Raw genomic sequence first — 16,666 nt, forward strand, 5'->3', positions numbered from 1 at the left:
CAGGCTGTGGACGGAAAAAACAGGGGATGCAGGCTGAAAGCAGGCTGTGGACGGAAAAAACAGCATGTGGGAAAGCATGGGTGCAAATGACCACAAAGGATTCACATCTGAAAGTGGAAATCCCTGATTGGTATGGGGAGGGGTACAGGGGAGGCTGGGGAGGCTGGTGGAGAAGAGATGGCAGCAGGTTTGCTTAGAAGCTGATGAAATTTAAGCTCTAGGATCCCTCCTCTTCTCCACCCTTTTCAATAGTCCTATATCTAATCTTATATCTTCATTCTGTATTCTTCTTCTTAAAAAGTCCAATGACCATCCAAATTGGACACATAAGCTTTAGCCCCACAAAAGCCACATTCTTCTATTGCCTAGAAGTGTGTTCACATGGTCATATGGGCTTGGAAAATTTGCAAAAGATATTTTGATAACAGCTGGTTAAGACCCTGTCCTTTTCCATGTCAGCTGCCCCATCCTCACTTTTCCCAAGTGGTGGTGGTATTTTGGAATTCCACTGAGGGGACGCTGGTAGAGATGAACTTAGTCTGGATACATGCATGTTTGTGTTAACACTAGCTGTCCTGTGGTAAGAATGGTTTCCAAGAATCTCAAACTGCCCACTGTGTGATCTTCTGGGCATTGTGGCAGTCATACACGGCCACGAGATCCTAGTGTGTTAGGTGTGTTGTCTCTGTCCCCTAACACTGCAAGTATATGGGAAGGAGGAGAAAAAGATTTATTTGCAAGATCTGAAGCCAAAAGATAAGTCTATGCAAAAGTCTTCCCAATTTTTTGTCCCCAAATTTGTCATCCCAACCATTTATAAGCCATTACCATTAATGAGTTGTGAGGCTGAAGAAAAAAAATATTCTAAACTATCGATTAAAAATATGTATAACTCATTCACTTTGCTGTACACGTGAAACTAATACAACATTGTAAATCAACTATACTCCAATAAAAAATAAAACATAAAATAAAATAAAAATAAAATCTATTCCTAAAAATATAAAAATAATATCTATTCCTCTCTATCAGCCACTAGAGGACAGACAGAATTACTTTTTTATTCTCTCTACGGAAAATATTATGAAATTACTGTCATATGATGAGAGAAAGAGTATGCAGACCAAAAACAAAGGAGAATTATTTTTGAAATGTGTCAGGGAGTTAACATTGTTATTTCAACACTTCCAATGCTTATGTTTTTTAAAAAAATTATCAGCTTTTTAAAATTGCTGATTTGTTGCAACATTTCTTCATTCTAAATGAATATTCATTTTTGTAACCAATTTTATAAATTTTATTCTTTTTTTAATGAATCCTCCTGCCCCCAGTCTGTAGTTTTAGGTACTACAGAACCTGGATCTCTCCCTGCATTGGGGGGTTGATCTTAATTTCATAATGAAGTACATAATCTTAATGTCTGGCCTAACCAACCATGCAGACCATTTTGGAATTAAACACCTGCTGTGATCTGAATGTTTGTGTCCCCTACCCCCACCAAATTCATATGTTAAAATCCTAATGCCCAGTGTGACAGTGTTAAGATGCGGGGAGCCTTAGGGAGATGCTTAGATCATGAGGGTGGAGCCCTGGTGAATGGGATTAGTGCTCTTATAAAGACCCCACAGAACACCCTTTGCCCCTTTGCCCTGTGAGGAGACAGGATAATCTGGGACCTGGGAGAGGGTCCTCACCCAACCATGCTGGCCTCAGATCTTGAACCTCTAGCCTTCGAAACTGTGAGAAATATAAAATTCTGTTGTTTATAAGCCACCCAGCCTATGGTAATTTGTTATAGCAGCAGGAAGGGACTAGCAGCATCCATCACTTTCAGCTTTTGTGCGTTCACCCTTTTTACGTTCTGTCATCTAGCTCTACTCTATAATATCCTCATCCTCTAATTCTTATAATTACAGAATGTCTTGGTGGTTTATATATTAGTGGAACACATTACTATTCCCTAATACTCTATATCCCAATGCAGTTTAAAAATAGTTCCACTCTCTGCATAACATAGTATTTGAGAAATATATTTAACCAGAACTTTAATACTGGTTCAAATCATAGATAAGTGGTTCGAATCAAAACTGCAGAATATAAACCAAAGTTAAGAAGATCTCGACCTGTAACATTATTCCATGTAGAGGATTTCGGGAATTATAACTAGTTTATTTAGTAAAGTATTGTCAGAAGTACACAAATGATCTTGAATGGAGAAAGATTATCTACCACCTATCATTACTCCGTTAAAACAAATGTTATATAATTAAATATTAAATGCTAAATAATAATGGAGTCATTTTATAACAGAATATATAAGATGTATTCTAGCCCACAGGAAGACCACTCACTGAAATTGAAGTTTATATAATGAACAAATTTGAAATGTCAGTGATCATTTTTCTGAATTTTCCCAATCCCTCTGTGTCTTTTATGAAAAAGAATCTGTAAGATTAGGTAGGGATAAGACATGAGGATATTGCTTGGTCACTAGAAGTAATGTGTCAGCTACAGACCTAATTTTCATTTTCTTCCATGCATAAACAAGTCTTATCTTTATTTGACCAGCCAGGGTATGATAAGTAGCTCAAAGTAGATAGATCACATCGGGTCACCCCATTTTCAGTCTTCTCATCATGAGGAAGCAAATGCAAAACATGCATCTTTTTGTCGTTATCTCTGTGCTCACACAAGATGGTAGAGTGTGTCCTCAATGGGAACTGGTGGCCAAGATTAGAGGTGTGTCTGTCTGTCATTCTCAAACTGCTAACGTATGACACTAACTGGCCTTGCCAGACACCTTAGTACTGATTGAAATTAATGACTAGTGGAATCTAAGTAAATAAAAGGAAACCTGTCTTTGCACATAGCACAGCCAGCTCTGAGGTGAGTAGACAGTCAACAATGTAGAATAATGTAGTACAGTTGTCCCTTGTTACCTGCCAGGATTGGTTCCAGGGCCTCCCTCAGATACTAGAATCCACAGATGCTCAAATCCCTTGTATGAAATGGAAATGGGGTGGTACAGTCGGCCTCCGTGTCTGAGAGTTCGGCAGCCTTGGACATGGAAAGCAGACTGTACTCCAAACAGTGCTTCTCAGCTAGTGGTGGGTGTATTAGTGTGTCATTCTTCTGTTTGCCTAAACTGGAGGACTTTAGGCATTAAGAAGGAGTTCTGTCACTGTGGTGTAGTCTGCACTTTGGGCATCTTTACTTTCCTCTGTTGAAATCAGAAACCAACACCAGAGGATGCTGGATTCTACTGGTTAAAAAATATTCCTTTGCCAAGAAATGTCTTAAATATGGCCATAACTCATTTGAGTAAAAGTCACCACAGTGGTAGAGAAAATTCCATGTGGTTAAGTACCTTCTCTCATTTTATTTTATCTCTATTTTTATGAAAGTAATTTTCTCTGATTTCTGTAAACCACTAGAAAAAGCAATCAAATTAATTGCATTTATTGTCTTTGAGAACTCTGGTTATAAAAGTTGACCATTTCACAGTTCAATTCATTCCCATACTTAAAACAATAACCTGAATAGTAAAATATGTTTTTTTTTAAATTTATTATGAGAAATATAACTTACAATAAAAGAAATAGATGTTCTCATAAGAATTATCATTGGTACTGTTTCTCTTATCCTTTAATAGATGTAAATATTGACCACATTTTGGTGTATATCAATTTTCCTATCTTTTATTTACTTTCTATCCTGCAATTATATGTGCTCAGAACTCTATGCTAACTTTACCTGCCTGAACTGTTTCTCTATTTTTGTCTCTTTAACACTTAAAGAGTAATTGTCACTGGTTATATTTTAAAATATCTTCTCATAATAATATTTACTTTTATATATTATTGTTGCACTTACACAATGAATTCTCATATATTCTATTTTACATATGTAGCACAGATTAAATTTGTATTGGTTATCTGAGAATTAGAACTCTTTGGTCTTTCTTTGGTATAATATAAATTTTCTCTAAATAGACCCCTTCTTCAAGTCAAAATTCTGGACAGAAATTTTAAAGCTAGCAACTTCAGGAATTCTACGTGTAGGAAAGAAATAGTTTATTTGCAAAACTATAAGGAAGTGTAATTCTAGGCTGCTTTCCTGTCCATGTCTTATAAACTTGAACAAGTTGATTACCCATTATCTGCCATAGTGTTGGGTTCTGTATGATGTTGGTTATAAGCAGAAGGGGTGCTGTGATACATATATGTTTTATGTTACATACGTAACTTAATATGTAAAGCTGGCTTATTAAAATGTTTAACTCCACACACTGTTCATTAGACCCATTTACTGAATTACAGAATCCTTATAAAATTACAGATATTATGATTTCAAGGAGGCAGCTTTTATCACTACTGCAATAGTTATTACTATAGTTAGTACTATACTTTTTGCTTTGGCGATAGATGTTGTCATAGTTTAGCTTCTTACATTTGGTTGTCTCTGTTTTGATTCTGCTCAAGATGTGATCAGATTCATGGAGTTAATGGTCTGCCCTTAAAGAGTTTAAGTGGGTCTCGAGTGTTTGTACATCAAGGGGTGATGACATAAAAATATTTTCTTTTCAAGGAGTTCTCTGTTGGCTAATGAGAGGCAGGTTTTCTTTGAGTCCATCATTCTTCAAGGGATTCTATATTTCCTGTACTGTTACATCATTAGATCATGGAGATTCACTAAATCTGTCTGCACATTCTGCCCTCGCACCCTCTCAGGGTGCCCTCTAGTCCTAGAAGCTGAGACAAAACCACCAAGAAATTGTTATTCTGTCTTCCCAGGATATTCTAGCTCCTTCTTTGTATGCATATAAACCCTTTCCTTTGTTTATGTCTTCTAGGATGTTGGGCATTTCATCTGTGGTCACATCTGTTTGTGATGCAGTGGGACCCTGGCGTTGGCTGGTACCATTTATGAAAGCTGATGGCTAAGTTTTCAGAAATTCTGTCAGCCAATTGTTGAACTGTTAGTAGGTTAAAAATCAGCCAAATAAAATTGCGTATATGACAAAAATCAGCAAACCTATATATACATCAGGACTTTTTCGGTTTTGTTTTTGTTTTTTTCCTTAGAGACCTGGAATACCAGCATAGTACTAATTCTGAGTTAGTTTTCTGTTTTGATCCTCACTCTGGCCCATTTGCCTTCTATGGAATAGAGCAAGAACTGTGACTTCTTTTGGAGAAGCAAAGCAATGGTCACTCTTCAAAATGTCTTTTAGTGATTATCCTTTGGAAAAGGCTCGTATCTCTGTTTGCCAAGTAACACATAGGATTCTCCAAACCAAAGAAAACAAAACAAAATAAAATCATTCTCTGGAATATTGGAGATGTGTAGTAAGTACTTCGGAACGTAAATATGTATGACTATCCCATTTGTGTACAATCCTAGGGCACATATCATACTTGTTAGAAATGAAGGAGATAATTAAAGAGAAATAAGCAGTTTAAGCAATTGTTTACCCACAAAGTCTTCTTGTAGGGCAACAATTTTAAAAAACCTAATTATATTTAGAGTTGGAAGCTATGAAATTGGTACAGTTTATTTTGTGTATATAAAATTCCTTGTAAGAGGGTAGACATTTAGTAGTTAGTGTGTTATTTAACCCGTAAGCGTTTTTCCACAGGAGATAAGATAGATCTTATTTTAATGAGCACTTTCACAATTTGTAGATATTTTCTCAAAATTTGTATATTCTGAAAATGACTTCCCTTGTGAAAGTTTATGTTTATTTTAAAAATTCTTTTGAGGGTCTTGTCATCAGTTTATCTGAAGGCAATTAGTATCAGTAGCTGAAATAGTACTAACTGAACCTAATTTCTCATTGAAGAATGACATTTCTTGGTTTCTAATGGAGAGAATTTCAGTTTGGCAAGCATCAGTGGATTGTTTACTTTGCATTGGAAGATTTTAAACCAGGCAAACCCAAGTTCACTAAACCATTCAAGAGACCAACCAGTACACGTCTTACTCAACAGATCATGATTGTTTATCATAACAATGAATATTGTAAAAATGCTCTAAGATTGATGTAATAATGGTAGCTATCCCCTATAGAAGGCTTACTGTGTTCCAGGTTTTATTCTCAGTACTTTCCACATAATTACTCATTTGAAATGTTTACAATCTTTTAAGGTAGTTATTATCCCATTTTCAGATGAGGAAGCTGAGGCAAAAGCAGTTAGGTAATTTGCCCAAGGTCATACAGACAATGAGTGGTACAGCAGGATTGAAACCTGGGTGGTGTGGCTTCAGGATCTAGGGTCTTAGTGGCTGTACAGTGACAATAACACTTCCTTCTTCATCTTGAGTCTTTGGAGAGTCTCCCAATTAAGGGCAAATACCCTTTTGTTGCCAGTCTCTGAAGCCTTAATCACTTATTTTAAAAGGACAAGAGTAATTTGGAGAAGGAAAAGCAGGACTGTCTTATTATTGGGGATAGTTCATTCTGTTGATTATGGAGGATATCCCTGTGCAAAATAAGTCTCCAATAATCATACAAAAAAGAACATGCATCAAAAATTGGATTTGGTTTCGGAAACTCTCTAAAGCACAAGGTGGATTGACTGAAAATATACTGGGAAAAGGAACGCTTATAGAGGTTTATGATCATGAGAAATAGAAGTTTGAATGTGTAAATATCTCATATGTTTCTTATTTATAAATTATCATAAATTTGATAACAATATAAATGTGTAATATTCATTTTATTATCAGATCTTTTATTTTTCTTGAACCTGAGCACTAATCTATTCTTATAGTTACCATCTCGGCCCAAAATACCATAAATGTTGAAAATAGATTCATAGAAAATTATCCACAAGTGTTCCTTCCAGTTTTTATAATGAAGCAATTACTTCGTAGGTACTAATTGCTGTCACAATTAATTGATCTGTGCTCTTTGTCTTCTTGAGGAAATTATTGTGTTTTATAGTCTAAATTTCTTAGATTTAGGACTTTCAAAGTGTTGGTTCTGTTCCCATTTAACTTTGCTGCAACAATAAAATATGAATGAATTGGCTAATAAAATAACACAATTATTTTATATCGTGGAATATGGGTTATTGTTTATGAATTTGCTGAATTGCCCCGGTAGTTCACTATATGAAAGCATTCTCGTTTTTCACCTTGGTCTAGTTTAAAGAGAAATAAGGTTGGTAGAATAGCAGAAAACGTGGGGTCGGGGTGTTCTTTTTGGGGGATGTGCAGGTGAAGTAGATGATGTCGTATTGAAAATGCAAAGCTTCCTTCTCAGACATGAAGCTCATCTGCCAAAAACAGAGACATTTATTCTGTACCAGTAGTTTACCTCAGTTGCTTTCTTTTCTTGGTATTTAGCAATTTTTGCAATACAGATGAAACTTTGATTATTAGTTAAACACAGATAAAATACATCTTGTCCTTCCCACAGACTATATTTGACTTCCTGTAAATCTCTTTTAATGATGACTACTCTGGGTCAGGGGAAGTATCAGTTGAGAGAGAGATTTTAGACACCAAAATCTAGACCCACTCAGGAGGGAGAAAAAACTGAAATGTGGTCTCTACTGAAAGGAGATCAACTGCACTTAAAAATGTATGAGGAGCAGCAAAGACATTGCGACAATTATTCTGCTCAGTGCGTTGAGGTGCTATGTATGCGTAGGGTATTGTAGGAGGCAGGGCCTTGGAATTGCCAGAATGATCTCCATCAACACGTGCAGTAGAACTTCCTGCCAAGATCACCATGTTCTGTGCCCGCCTATTCGACACAGCATTTAGTAGCCAGTGGTCTTGAACATTGGAAATGTGGCTAGTATGACTGAGGGATTGAATTCTTTCTTTCACTTTATTTGAATTAATTATCTTGACATTTAAATAGCTACATGTGACTAGTGGCTACTGTCTTGGACTGCACATATCTAAGGTTAAATCTGGGATTAACTGGAATGAAGACCGCCCAGCTTCAGGTCCTGGACGTGCTGCAGGGTAGCTAAACAGCTTTGGAAAACCCTGTAACCTGCCCAAGCCTCAGTATTCCCAACTCCAAGATGGGCATAATAATAGGACCTACTTCTAAAAGTTCTCATATCATGAAATAAAGCAGTGAGTATAAAGCTCTTTGAACTGTGCCTGGCATAAAATATATGCTCAACAAACATTAGCCTGTGCTATTCTTTTTCATTATTTTGTGACCTTTTGTAGATTTTAAGAATGTAGAAACTGAAAAAGAGATAGAAGTGAAATAGGTCTAAAGTAATAAACAAAAAAGTCCATGACATGGGATAGAATTTTAGGTTATACTGGAGGAATATGTGAGATGGACATATAGAGAAAGTAATTATAGGGTGACTATATATTCCAATTTGCTTTGGACGGTTTCAATTTATACCTTGTGTCCTGGTTTAATTATTAATATCTACTCTTTTGTTCTCAAAAGTATCCCTAAGGTACATTTTTAGAGTCACCCTATGTGGAGGAAGACATAGGCATGCAGCCCAGTTATTCCAAGTGGAGGGAAAAAAGATGCATGCACATGTGACTATAAAGGTGTGGGCTGGAGGGACATTATAAAGGTGGGATGGGAGCTTGGACAAGGAAAGTAGATGTTATTTTATGTGGTATTTATGCTGTTATTACATTGCTCCCAAGTCATCATAGATCTACTTTCAGAAACACTAAATTCTGATTTAATTGGACAAAATGATTTGGTGTGTCAAAAAAGCCTTACATAATTTGATGTTCTGATTGGCCTTCTGTTATCGATAGCAATTTTTGTTACACAAAATCAAAGTTTGAAACAAACTGCTTTCTTTTTATCACTGATTAGCTGCCTCATTCTATCTGTTTTCATGACTGAAAACTTTGAAAGTCTTTACTGAGTTGCAATAAAGTACCAGGTTGACATAACTTACGGCGGGTGTTCTTTAAGCTACGTCTATTGGTCTCTATTCTATTTAGGCATATATTAGAAAGCTAGAGAGTTAATTGTTGGCAATATTTCTAATTGTGATTTTAGGGAAACAGTGTATTAAACTGTGAAACATAGAATATTGTAAAAAAAAATGAGGAAAACCTTCAAAATTAGAGATTATGGGGGGAGAACTAAACTAAAAATTTAAGTAAACATATAAGGTACAAGAATGTGACTCAACTGTAATTGTTTGACTCTCCCCAAGTCCCTCCCTTACTCTGATGGCATTCTGAATCCAGGTGCTGACCACTGGCTCTCCTGGAAGTCTCCATCAATAGCTGATGGGGACCTGTTTTGGATTTTCACTCTTCTCCCAGTGATCCTAGCCCATCATGAAAGCAGACATTTGAGTTTATCTCTGAAGTATTCCCCAGACAGAACAGAGGTACCATACAGGGATTAGTTGCTCTCAGGATTTCTGGGGAATTCTAACAATTATCGTTATACTGTAGTGGACTTTGTAATCTCCACCTGGGGAGCCAGTCATGGCTCAATTTTTGCAGGAGGAACCAATCATTATCAATATAGGAATCATGAGCTGTTTAGGTTATTTGCAAAGTGTAGACTTGACTTTTTAAACTAAGTAAGCACCTCAAATTTCAAAGTCTGTCTGAATTTTGTTTATTTTTCCTTAAAAAGATCAAGAGTTGGCCACATTAAAAGAAGGGTTAGGGCAGAGACCAGATGTCATTGACATTTGGAGAACTGAGCAATCTTTATAAAAAATTCATTCCATCATTTATAGTAGTCACTCTTCTCAAGCTTATAAATTTATTAATGAAACTGGGTTATAGCTGCTTGAAATGAACAATAACTATTTTACTTGTGTTTCCAAGTACCATGAATTTTAAAATGTCATTTAATATTGAAACCTCTGAATGGAGTTCAGTGACTTCAGATTGAGCCTATTTGTAAATAGCACAGAGCAATGTGTGATGATGCAACTGCTGGGGTTTTCAAATACTAATATTTAGTGCAAAAGTGAATCTCATCCTAACAGAATTGTAATCAAACCTCAGTAGTAGTAGTGATGTGTAAATACCTTGAAATTCATCATCTATTCCATCCACAGTGATTGTTTCATCAGTGCTTAGTGCTTTTTGGTTCTTGATAAAAACGGCAAACCCCAGTTCTAATGACATAGTTTCATCTCAAGAATAGTGGCTGCCATACCTAAAAAAAAAAAGATTGACTCTTGTAGCTCCCGCTTGAAGGTAAATTACTCCAACTGGGACTGAGAAATCCGTGTTCATTTTAAGGATGTGCCTCATGATGATAATGCAAATATTAAGAACAAAAAATAATTTGTTTAGTGTTGCCTCTGTGCCAGGCACCGTGTTAAATATTTTATGTGCAATTTATAAAGTAAGGCCTCACAACTGACCTCTGAGGTAAGATCATCATAATCCGTCTTTTACTCATGACTAGTTAGTGGTGGTGTGGATTCTGAGCGGGCAATCTGGAGCTCTTACGCATCCTGTTACCATTGTTGACAGCAGCTATTGCGTAGGCCAGTGGCCAGAATGTGCAAATGAATGCCTTTTGTGGGGGATTTTGTCCTTCAGTACTCATTTCCATATCTGAGCTCCAGATAGGCAAAGTGAAGTGGGGCAGGTTTTCGCCAAACTCTGTTATAAAAGCTATAACTGAAACGATTGTTTTCTACAGTCATAGTCTCCAGAATGGAGAGGCAATTGCCTAGTATAAAATTGCAAAGCCATCCTGTATGTGGTTCATGAAACTCTGGCTACAGTCACATGGCTTGCCTTAGATGTTAATTTAGCCGCATTTCTTATTGCTTGCATGGACAATATTCTTCTTCACCCTCATTTGAGGCTATTGCAGACACTACAGTGATTGCCATGATTCCTGTCACATCCACAGCAGCATCTACCGAGCAAAGGATTGCATGCAATATGTATGCATAATGTATGATGCAAGACAGGAATGTGGTCTGTATTCATTTTTGGAGAGTAAAAGAGTTGCCATGTCAGTCTCATGGGAGACTTTATCCAGGGCTTTACCCTTGAGTGGATAAAAGAGTACAAATTCTCTTGCACTGGAGATGAATAAAGACAAATTGGGGAGACCATCAGCAGAGCAGACTGCTGCATGATGGAGTCCAAGGCTACCCAAAACCACCAGACCAACTGCTTCAGGATCCTGCCAGCAACCAGACGCTGGGAAGAGAATTGACTGCAGTTTGGGATGAAGGCCTTGTGATTCCCAGACAAGAGGAATTGCATGCAGAAAATATTTAAAATTCTCTTTGTAAAAGAGTTATGTTTTCAATCACAGGGAGACGTATGTTTCAGACCTAGTCTGCTGCAAAGGAAATGTGGCAGAGGGTTATTTACAAAGGGTGAAGGTACTGGGGTAAGAAGTTGAACTTTGGTTAGGTGAGGGGTGTTTCAATGAATAGTTTTAGGCCGTTGAGTTATTGTCATTATTCCACAATGGGGACTGTATTGGCCTTTCAAGGAGAGGGGATGGATCTCTATAAAGCAGTGGCTCCCAACCAGGGATGATGTCATAACCCCAGGGCCCATTTGACAATATCTGGGACATTTTGGGTTGTCACAGCTTGAGGGGAGCGTAGCACAACTGGCATCTAGTGGTAGAGGACAGGGGTACTGTTAAATATCCTACACAAGACAGCCCTCCACAACAAAGAACTATCCTGTCCAAAATGTCAGCAGGGCCAAGGAGGGGGTCCCTGGTTTAAAAGGACCTGGTTAATGTCTGTGCATAACAACATGGCCTTCAGACAGGTGTTCATCCAAGGTAGCCTGACATTGTATAAAAGACGATTTTTAATGATTTATTTTATTGATGTGTGAACATTTATTTGATGTACCAAATGCTTTCTGTTTAAAAAATAAACAGGAAAACAAACAAACAAAAACACAACTCACATCCCTCTCCAGTTTATCTCCAAAGTACCTAAGGGTTAAAAACACAAATGGGCCGCCCTCCAAACCACACATTTTCCAAGAATGTAGGAGGACCTGGTTGATTCACTTTTCAAACGTGAAAAATGAGGTATATTAACAAAGCACACTAAATGAATCAGCTGCTTAGGATAATCTACAAGCCACTTCATTTTTCTGTTATTAAATAACAAACCATGAATCTTGACAAATGAACCCCCTTGTTTGACATTATTTGAAAAACTCATAAGACACTCGCTTCTGATGGTGACTTCCCCTTTGAAATTAAATTTAAGATGGACTTCATTTAAATTCTGATAGAGGGAAAGGGCTTGTTAACCTTCCTTGTGACTGTATGCTGTTTATCATCTTCATTCTTTTCCTCCCCCTTTATACTCAGATGGGCCAGAGCTCCCGGCAGGGTGTCATCCTGCAGAGTTCATTGCAAGGAAGCATTTTGTGTTTATTGGTGCCCATATCATGAAGAGGAGAGGTTATGTATTAAGTGTTGTGTGGGGCCGTGTGGCTTCTGGGGTCAGATTCCCTAGGTTCAAACTGGAGCTCCAGCTGCATGACCTTGAGAAAGTCATTTGCCCTTTCTGTGCCTCAGTTTTCTCATTTGTAAACCCAGAAGAAAATGATTTGCCTCATCGGGCTGTTGTGAAGATGATGGCAAATGTTACCTCTAATTATTTGAATAGTTATTTTAAATATAGCACCTTCCAAAATGGATGCTAAGTCATTTTATTTAATTTCCTAAAGAGGACGCTGGTACGGATTGGCTGATTTTAGCAGCCTTGACATGTGGCTAAGAGGGCTTTAGCCCCCATGTAAGAATCCCTAACAGACCCTCCCAGCATTGCCACCATGAATAAACACCTAAGAAAAATCTGCATACTTGCCAAGCATATGCAGCTTCAAGACAAGCCCTCTATCCCCCTCCTCAATCCAGTACCATCTGAAGACCCTCTTCTGAAAGTCTGCTGTTCCTACTGGTTTTAACAAGCTGACACTGCAAATTCAGGGCAATGCCCTGCCCTGGTACAGTTCAGCATTACAATGTTCTGTATCCCCAGACTCTTAAGTCCTCACCTTTCCTAAATAGGATTTATAAAGTGTGACTTTGATCAATATAGCAAAGCCAATGTTATCTGAGGGAAATAATAGTTTTAACTAACATTTTAAAAAGTCTTTCTTAGTACCTCAAAATGATTTAAACGTTAATCAATGATAAAATCGCAAATCCATCTACAAACAAAGAATTGAGAAAGGAATCAGAGCCACTTTTAATCAGGAAAGTGGCTGCTGTGACCCACTGACCCCTAAAGGTTATCGTCGCTCCGTTTTTTTTAGAGATGCCATAGTTCAGTCATTTGTCTTTGGCAGCCAGAGTATGCAAAACTCCTTTTGCTTTTCACGTATTAATTCAAGCCTATGCATTTGTCAGACATTCTAGGAACCTTCTGCCAACGTTTTGTTGATTAAAGAATGTGTATTTTGAAAATGAGTAGAAAGGAAGGAATTTATAATTCTTAAAACAAAAGAATGATTTACACTGTAGAATGCTACCTGAATTGTTCAGTGTATCATCAACAGATAAATGAAAATATTAAGGATTAGCAAGAGTGTTGGCACTGACTCTTAAAACCTGTGAAGTGATTGGTTCAATAAGACTGAGAAAGTCTACATCTTTCAGTAGAATTTCTAGAACTCACAAACAAGAATAGGGCATAGAAAACCACTTTTCACTGTATGTATTTTTCAAAGGGCTTTTGAAATACATCCTTCTCTACAAGAATCTGGTGCTTCCACTACTATTTTTAAATTATATACCTCATTTCCATGCATACAAGTTCCCCATACTCATCCTAGCTCCGATTCGCTTTGACCATTTTGTTTTAATTTTTCCCACTGGACCCTTTGGAGGGCACATTTATTGTTTTAGGCACCATGCAATTTACTAAATGGTGTCCTGTTATGGAAATGCTTGCAAAGACCCCTGGGGCAAGAAAAGAATTAAGTCAACACAGATTGATCATCCTGTAGTTGGTGTTTTCTTATTTGATCAGTCAAGGGCTCATTCGGTCTGAACTGGTCCATCTGATCTGTGACACATAAAGCTAGACGCATTTTTCTGGCTCCCTGGTGGTTTTAAAGGCTATGCAGTGGGAAAAACTGCTTTAAACAAAGCCTCATTTTAAAAGAAGCCTGAGTACAGAATGGAATTCAAAGAATTTGGAGAGAGGGGAGGTGAAAGTGGTAAGAAACAGCTTGAAAAAAGCCCTGGGAAATTTAAAAGAATAACGCACAGGAGGGAAGTCAAAGATAAATCCCATCTGTTCTGTTGTGAGATACACAGACCAGGACACCGCTTCGGCAAGGCCGTATTGAACACCCACTAAGTGCAGGACCTGTAAAGAGGTAGAGCTTAAGTGTTCTGGGGCATCGGAGGAGCGAAGTAGAATTCGTAGGTCAAGAAAGAATACTTTTTTAATCTCAGCCAAGAAACTTTATTCAGCTTTATGCAGATATGACATTCCAAAAGGCAATGAATACCCGTTATTTTATTCAAGTATTGAGAATGGAAGGTATTCTCCCGTGTAATTCATTTTCAAATTGTACGTTAAAAATGTTGGTCATAGATTAAGTAATACTGAATAAGTGGTTGAATGCAGCTAACACCAAGGTTTCGAGCATGGAGGCTGCAAGAATGACAGCAAGATGGAAAGCAATGGGTCTTTGTGATGGGTGGGTGGCTGTGTGGGGAGTGGGAGAGAAGAGACCAGAGGGAATGAGTTGCATTTTCACATGTTGCATCCAAGAGGCCTTGTATTATAGCCAATTGGGAATATGGACCGGGGCAAATCTGAAATCCTGGATGGTATAAAATGGATTATTATAGCAAGAAACAAAACTGGACACAGCCTCCTGTCTTTATGAGCTAACTGCTGTGATCACTCAGTTTTTATTGTGTGGGATGTAGCTTGAGTATTTACGAAGCATCCACTTGCTATTGGATAAGTACTCACCTCCTACCCCTGATAAAACAGCTAATGAATCTTCAGGTTAGAACTCGGCCAAAGTGTCCCCCCTGGAATCATGATTGATGCATTCACTGTGTATTTACGTAACATTCTAGATTATAGTTGAGAAAACCTGGGATAGATTTAAAGACTAATATCACTTGCCAGACAGATATGAATCACAAATATTATCATCATTATTATTATTTCTTGGCCGTGCCACATGGTATGCAGGATCCTAGTTCCCCAACCAGGGATCGAACCCACGCCCCCTGCAGTGGAAGTGTGGAGTCTTAACCACTGGACCACCAGGGAATTCCCATTATCATCATTATTTCTTGTGTTTTTGTTATTGCTAACTCTTATTGTGCAATTACTATGTCCAGGAACCATTTTGTTTGCGTTAACTCATTGAGTTTTTGTAAAGACCCTATGATGTAGGGGAGTACTAATTTTATCCTCCTCATATTAATGAGAATACTGCATCTCAGAGAGGTTCAGGCACCCCAGAGATCACACAGCCAATAATAAACACATCACGGACTCAAACCCAGACAGTCAGTGTAATTTTAGAACTTTTGAAGATATGCCTGTATGAAAAGGAAATAAAGGATAAAGTGTAATATACCTCCTAATTCTGGTGTGTATAATTATAAAGACCCTCACATTGCATACTCCAAGTCACTGGGGGTCATCTTATCATTTACATTTTGTAATAACACAGTGTGACAGGTTAGACCAATGGTTCTTTACTGGGAGAGAGTTCCCCACCCTAGGGGACACTTGGCAGTGTGTGGACACATTTTTGGTCCCACAACTGGGGGACGGGTGCTACTAGAATCTGGTGGGTATAGGCCAAGGATGCTGCCACCAGCCTACAATGAACAGAACAGTCCCGGCGACAAAGAATTATCCTGTCCGGTATATCAGTAGTGCCTCAGCTGAGACTTTCAATCAGAGTGATTCAAAGAGGAGAGAATAGTAGCTCAGTTTGCAAATAAAGGGCATTCACCATGAAGGAGCAGATTTGGGAATGGGAGAACGAGATAAGATGGAGTCATTCACTCATTGGTTCATTCATAGTATTGCTATTTATAGAGTGATCGTGCTGGAGAGTAATGGTGAGGAAAGCAATATGAGGAAGTTTCTTTGGAGAAAAAGAGGGAAGATGGAGTAGAGGCAAGGCAAAGATGCTTGGCTGTCACAGGTGAGCTGGGCCAGAGCTTCGGTGCACCCAGGAGAGAACTGTGCTAGGCTGATCCAAATGCAGGGCCAGATGGGGGGAGAGCAAGTGATGTTCTCAGAAGTACCCCAGAGTAGGGACATGAACACGAGTGTGCATGCGTGGATTGGAGAGGCTGAGAAGCTTGCATTGCTTTCGAGTTGCTCTGCTGGCCTGGGAATAGGTTGCTGGCTTTGTTTTTCCAGTAACAGCCTTTTCTGTTTCCAGCAGTCCTATGCACCAGCTCCCCACCCCATGGCTCCTCCCAGCCCCAGCACAAACAGCAGCAGCAACCACAGCAGCAGCAACAGCAGCGGGGAACAGTTGAGTAAAACCAACCTGTACATTCGAGGCCTCCCACCAGGCACCACTGACCAGGACCTAATCAAGCTGTGCCAACCGTAAGTGCCCCCCGCCCTCTGCGCCATTTCCAACCTCATCCTTGCCCACGTGGGCTCGTCCATGTGGGGTTGGGTTTTGCACCCAATGTACCCAGTGAGGAAGACTCTTGCTGTAGAAACGGGGC

General features: G+C 38.5%; 1 protein-coding gene across 10 annotated transcripts in view; it reads left to right on the forward strand.

Moving 5' to 3' along the window:
- The window catches only part of RBMS3 (RNA binding motif single stranded interacting protein 3), a 723,832-nt gene that overhangs the window by 141,811 nt on the left and 565,355 nt on the right, over window positions 1–16,666 (forward strand). For 7 of the 10 annotated variants that reach the window (XM_067753570.1, XM_067753568.1, XM_067753573.1 and 4 more), the window contains exon 2: window positions 16,369–16,541. In XM_067753570.1, the coding sequence (XP_067609671.1) occupies window positions 16,369–16,541 (173 nt within the window). The remainder of the gene's footprint in view (window positions 1–16,368; window positions 16,542–16,666) is intronic. The other 3 variants (XM_067753569.1, XM_067753574.1, XM_067753577.1) reach the window with 1 other exon arrangement.

This window comes from Pseudorca crassidens, chromosome 10, assembly GCF_039906515.1.
Source record: "Pseudorca crassidens isolate mPseCra1 chromosome 10, mPseCra1.hap1, whole genome shotgun sequence".
Classification (NCBI taxonomy): Eukaryota; Metazoa; Chordata; class Mammalia; order Artiodactyla; family Delphinidae; genus Pseudorca; species Pseudorca crassidens.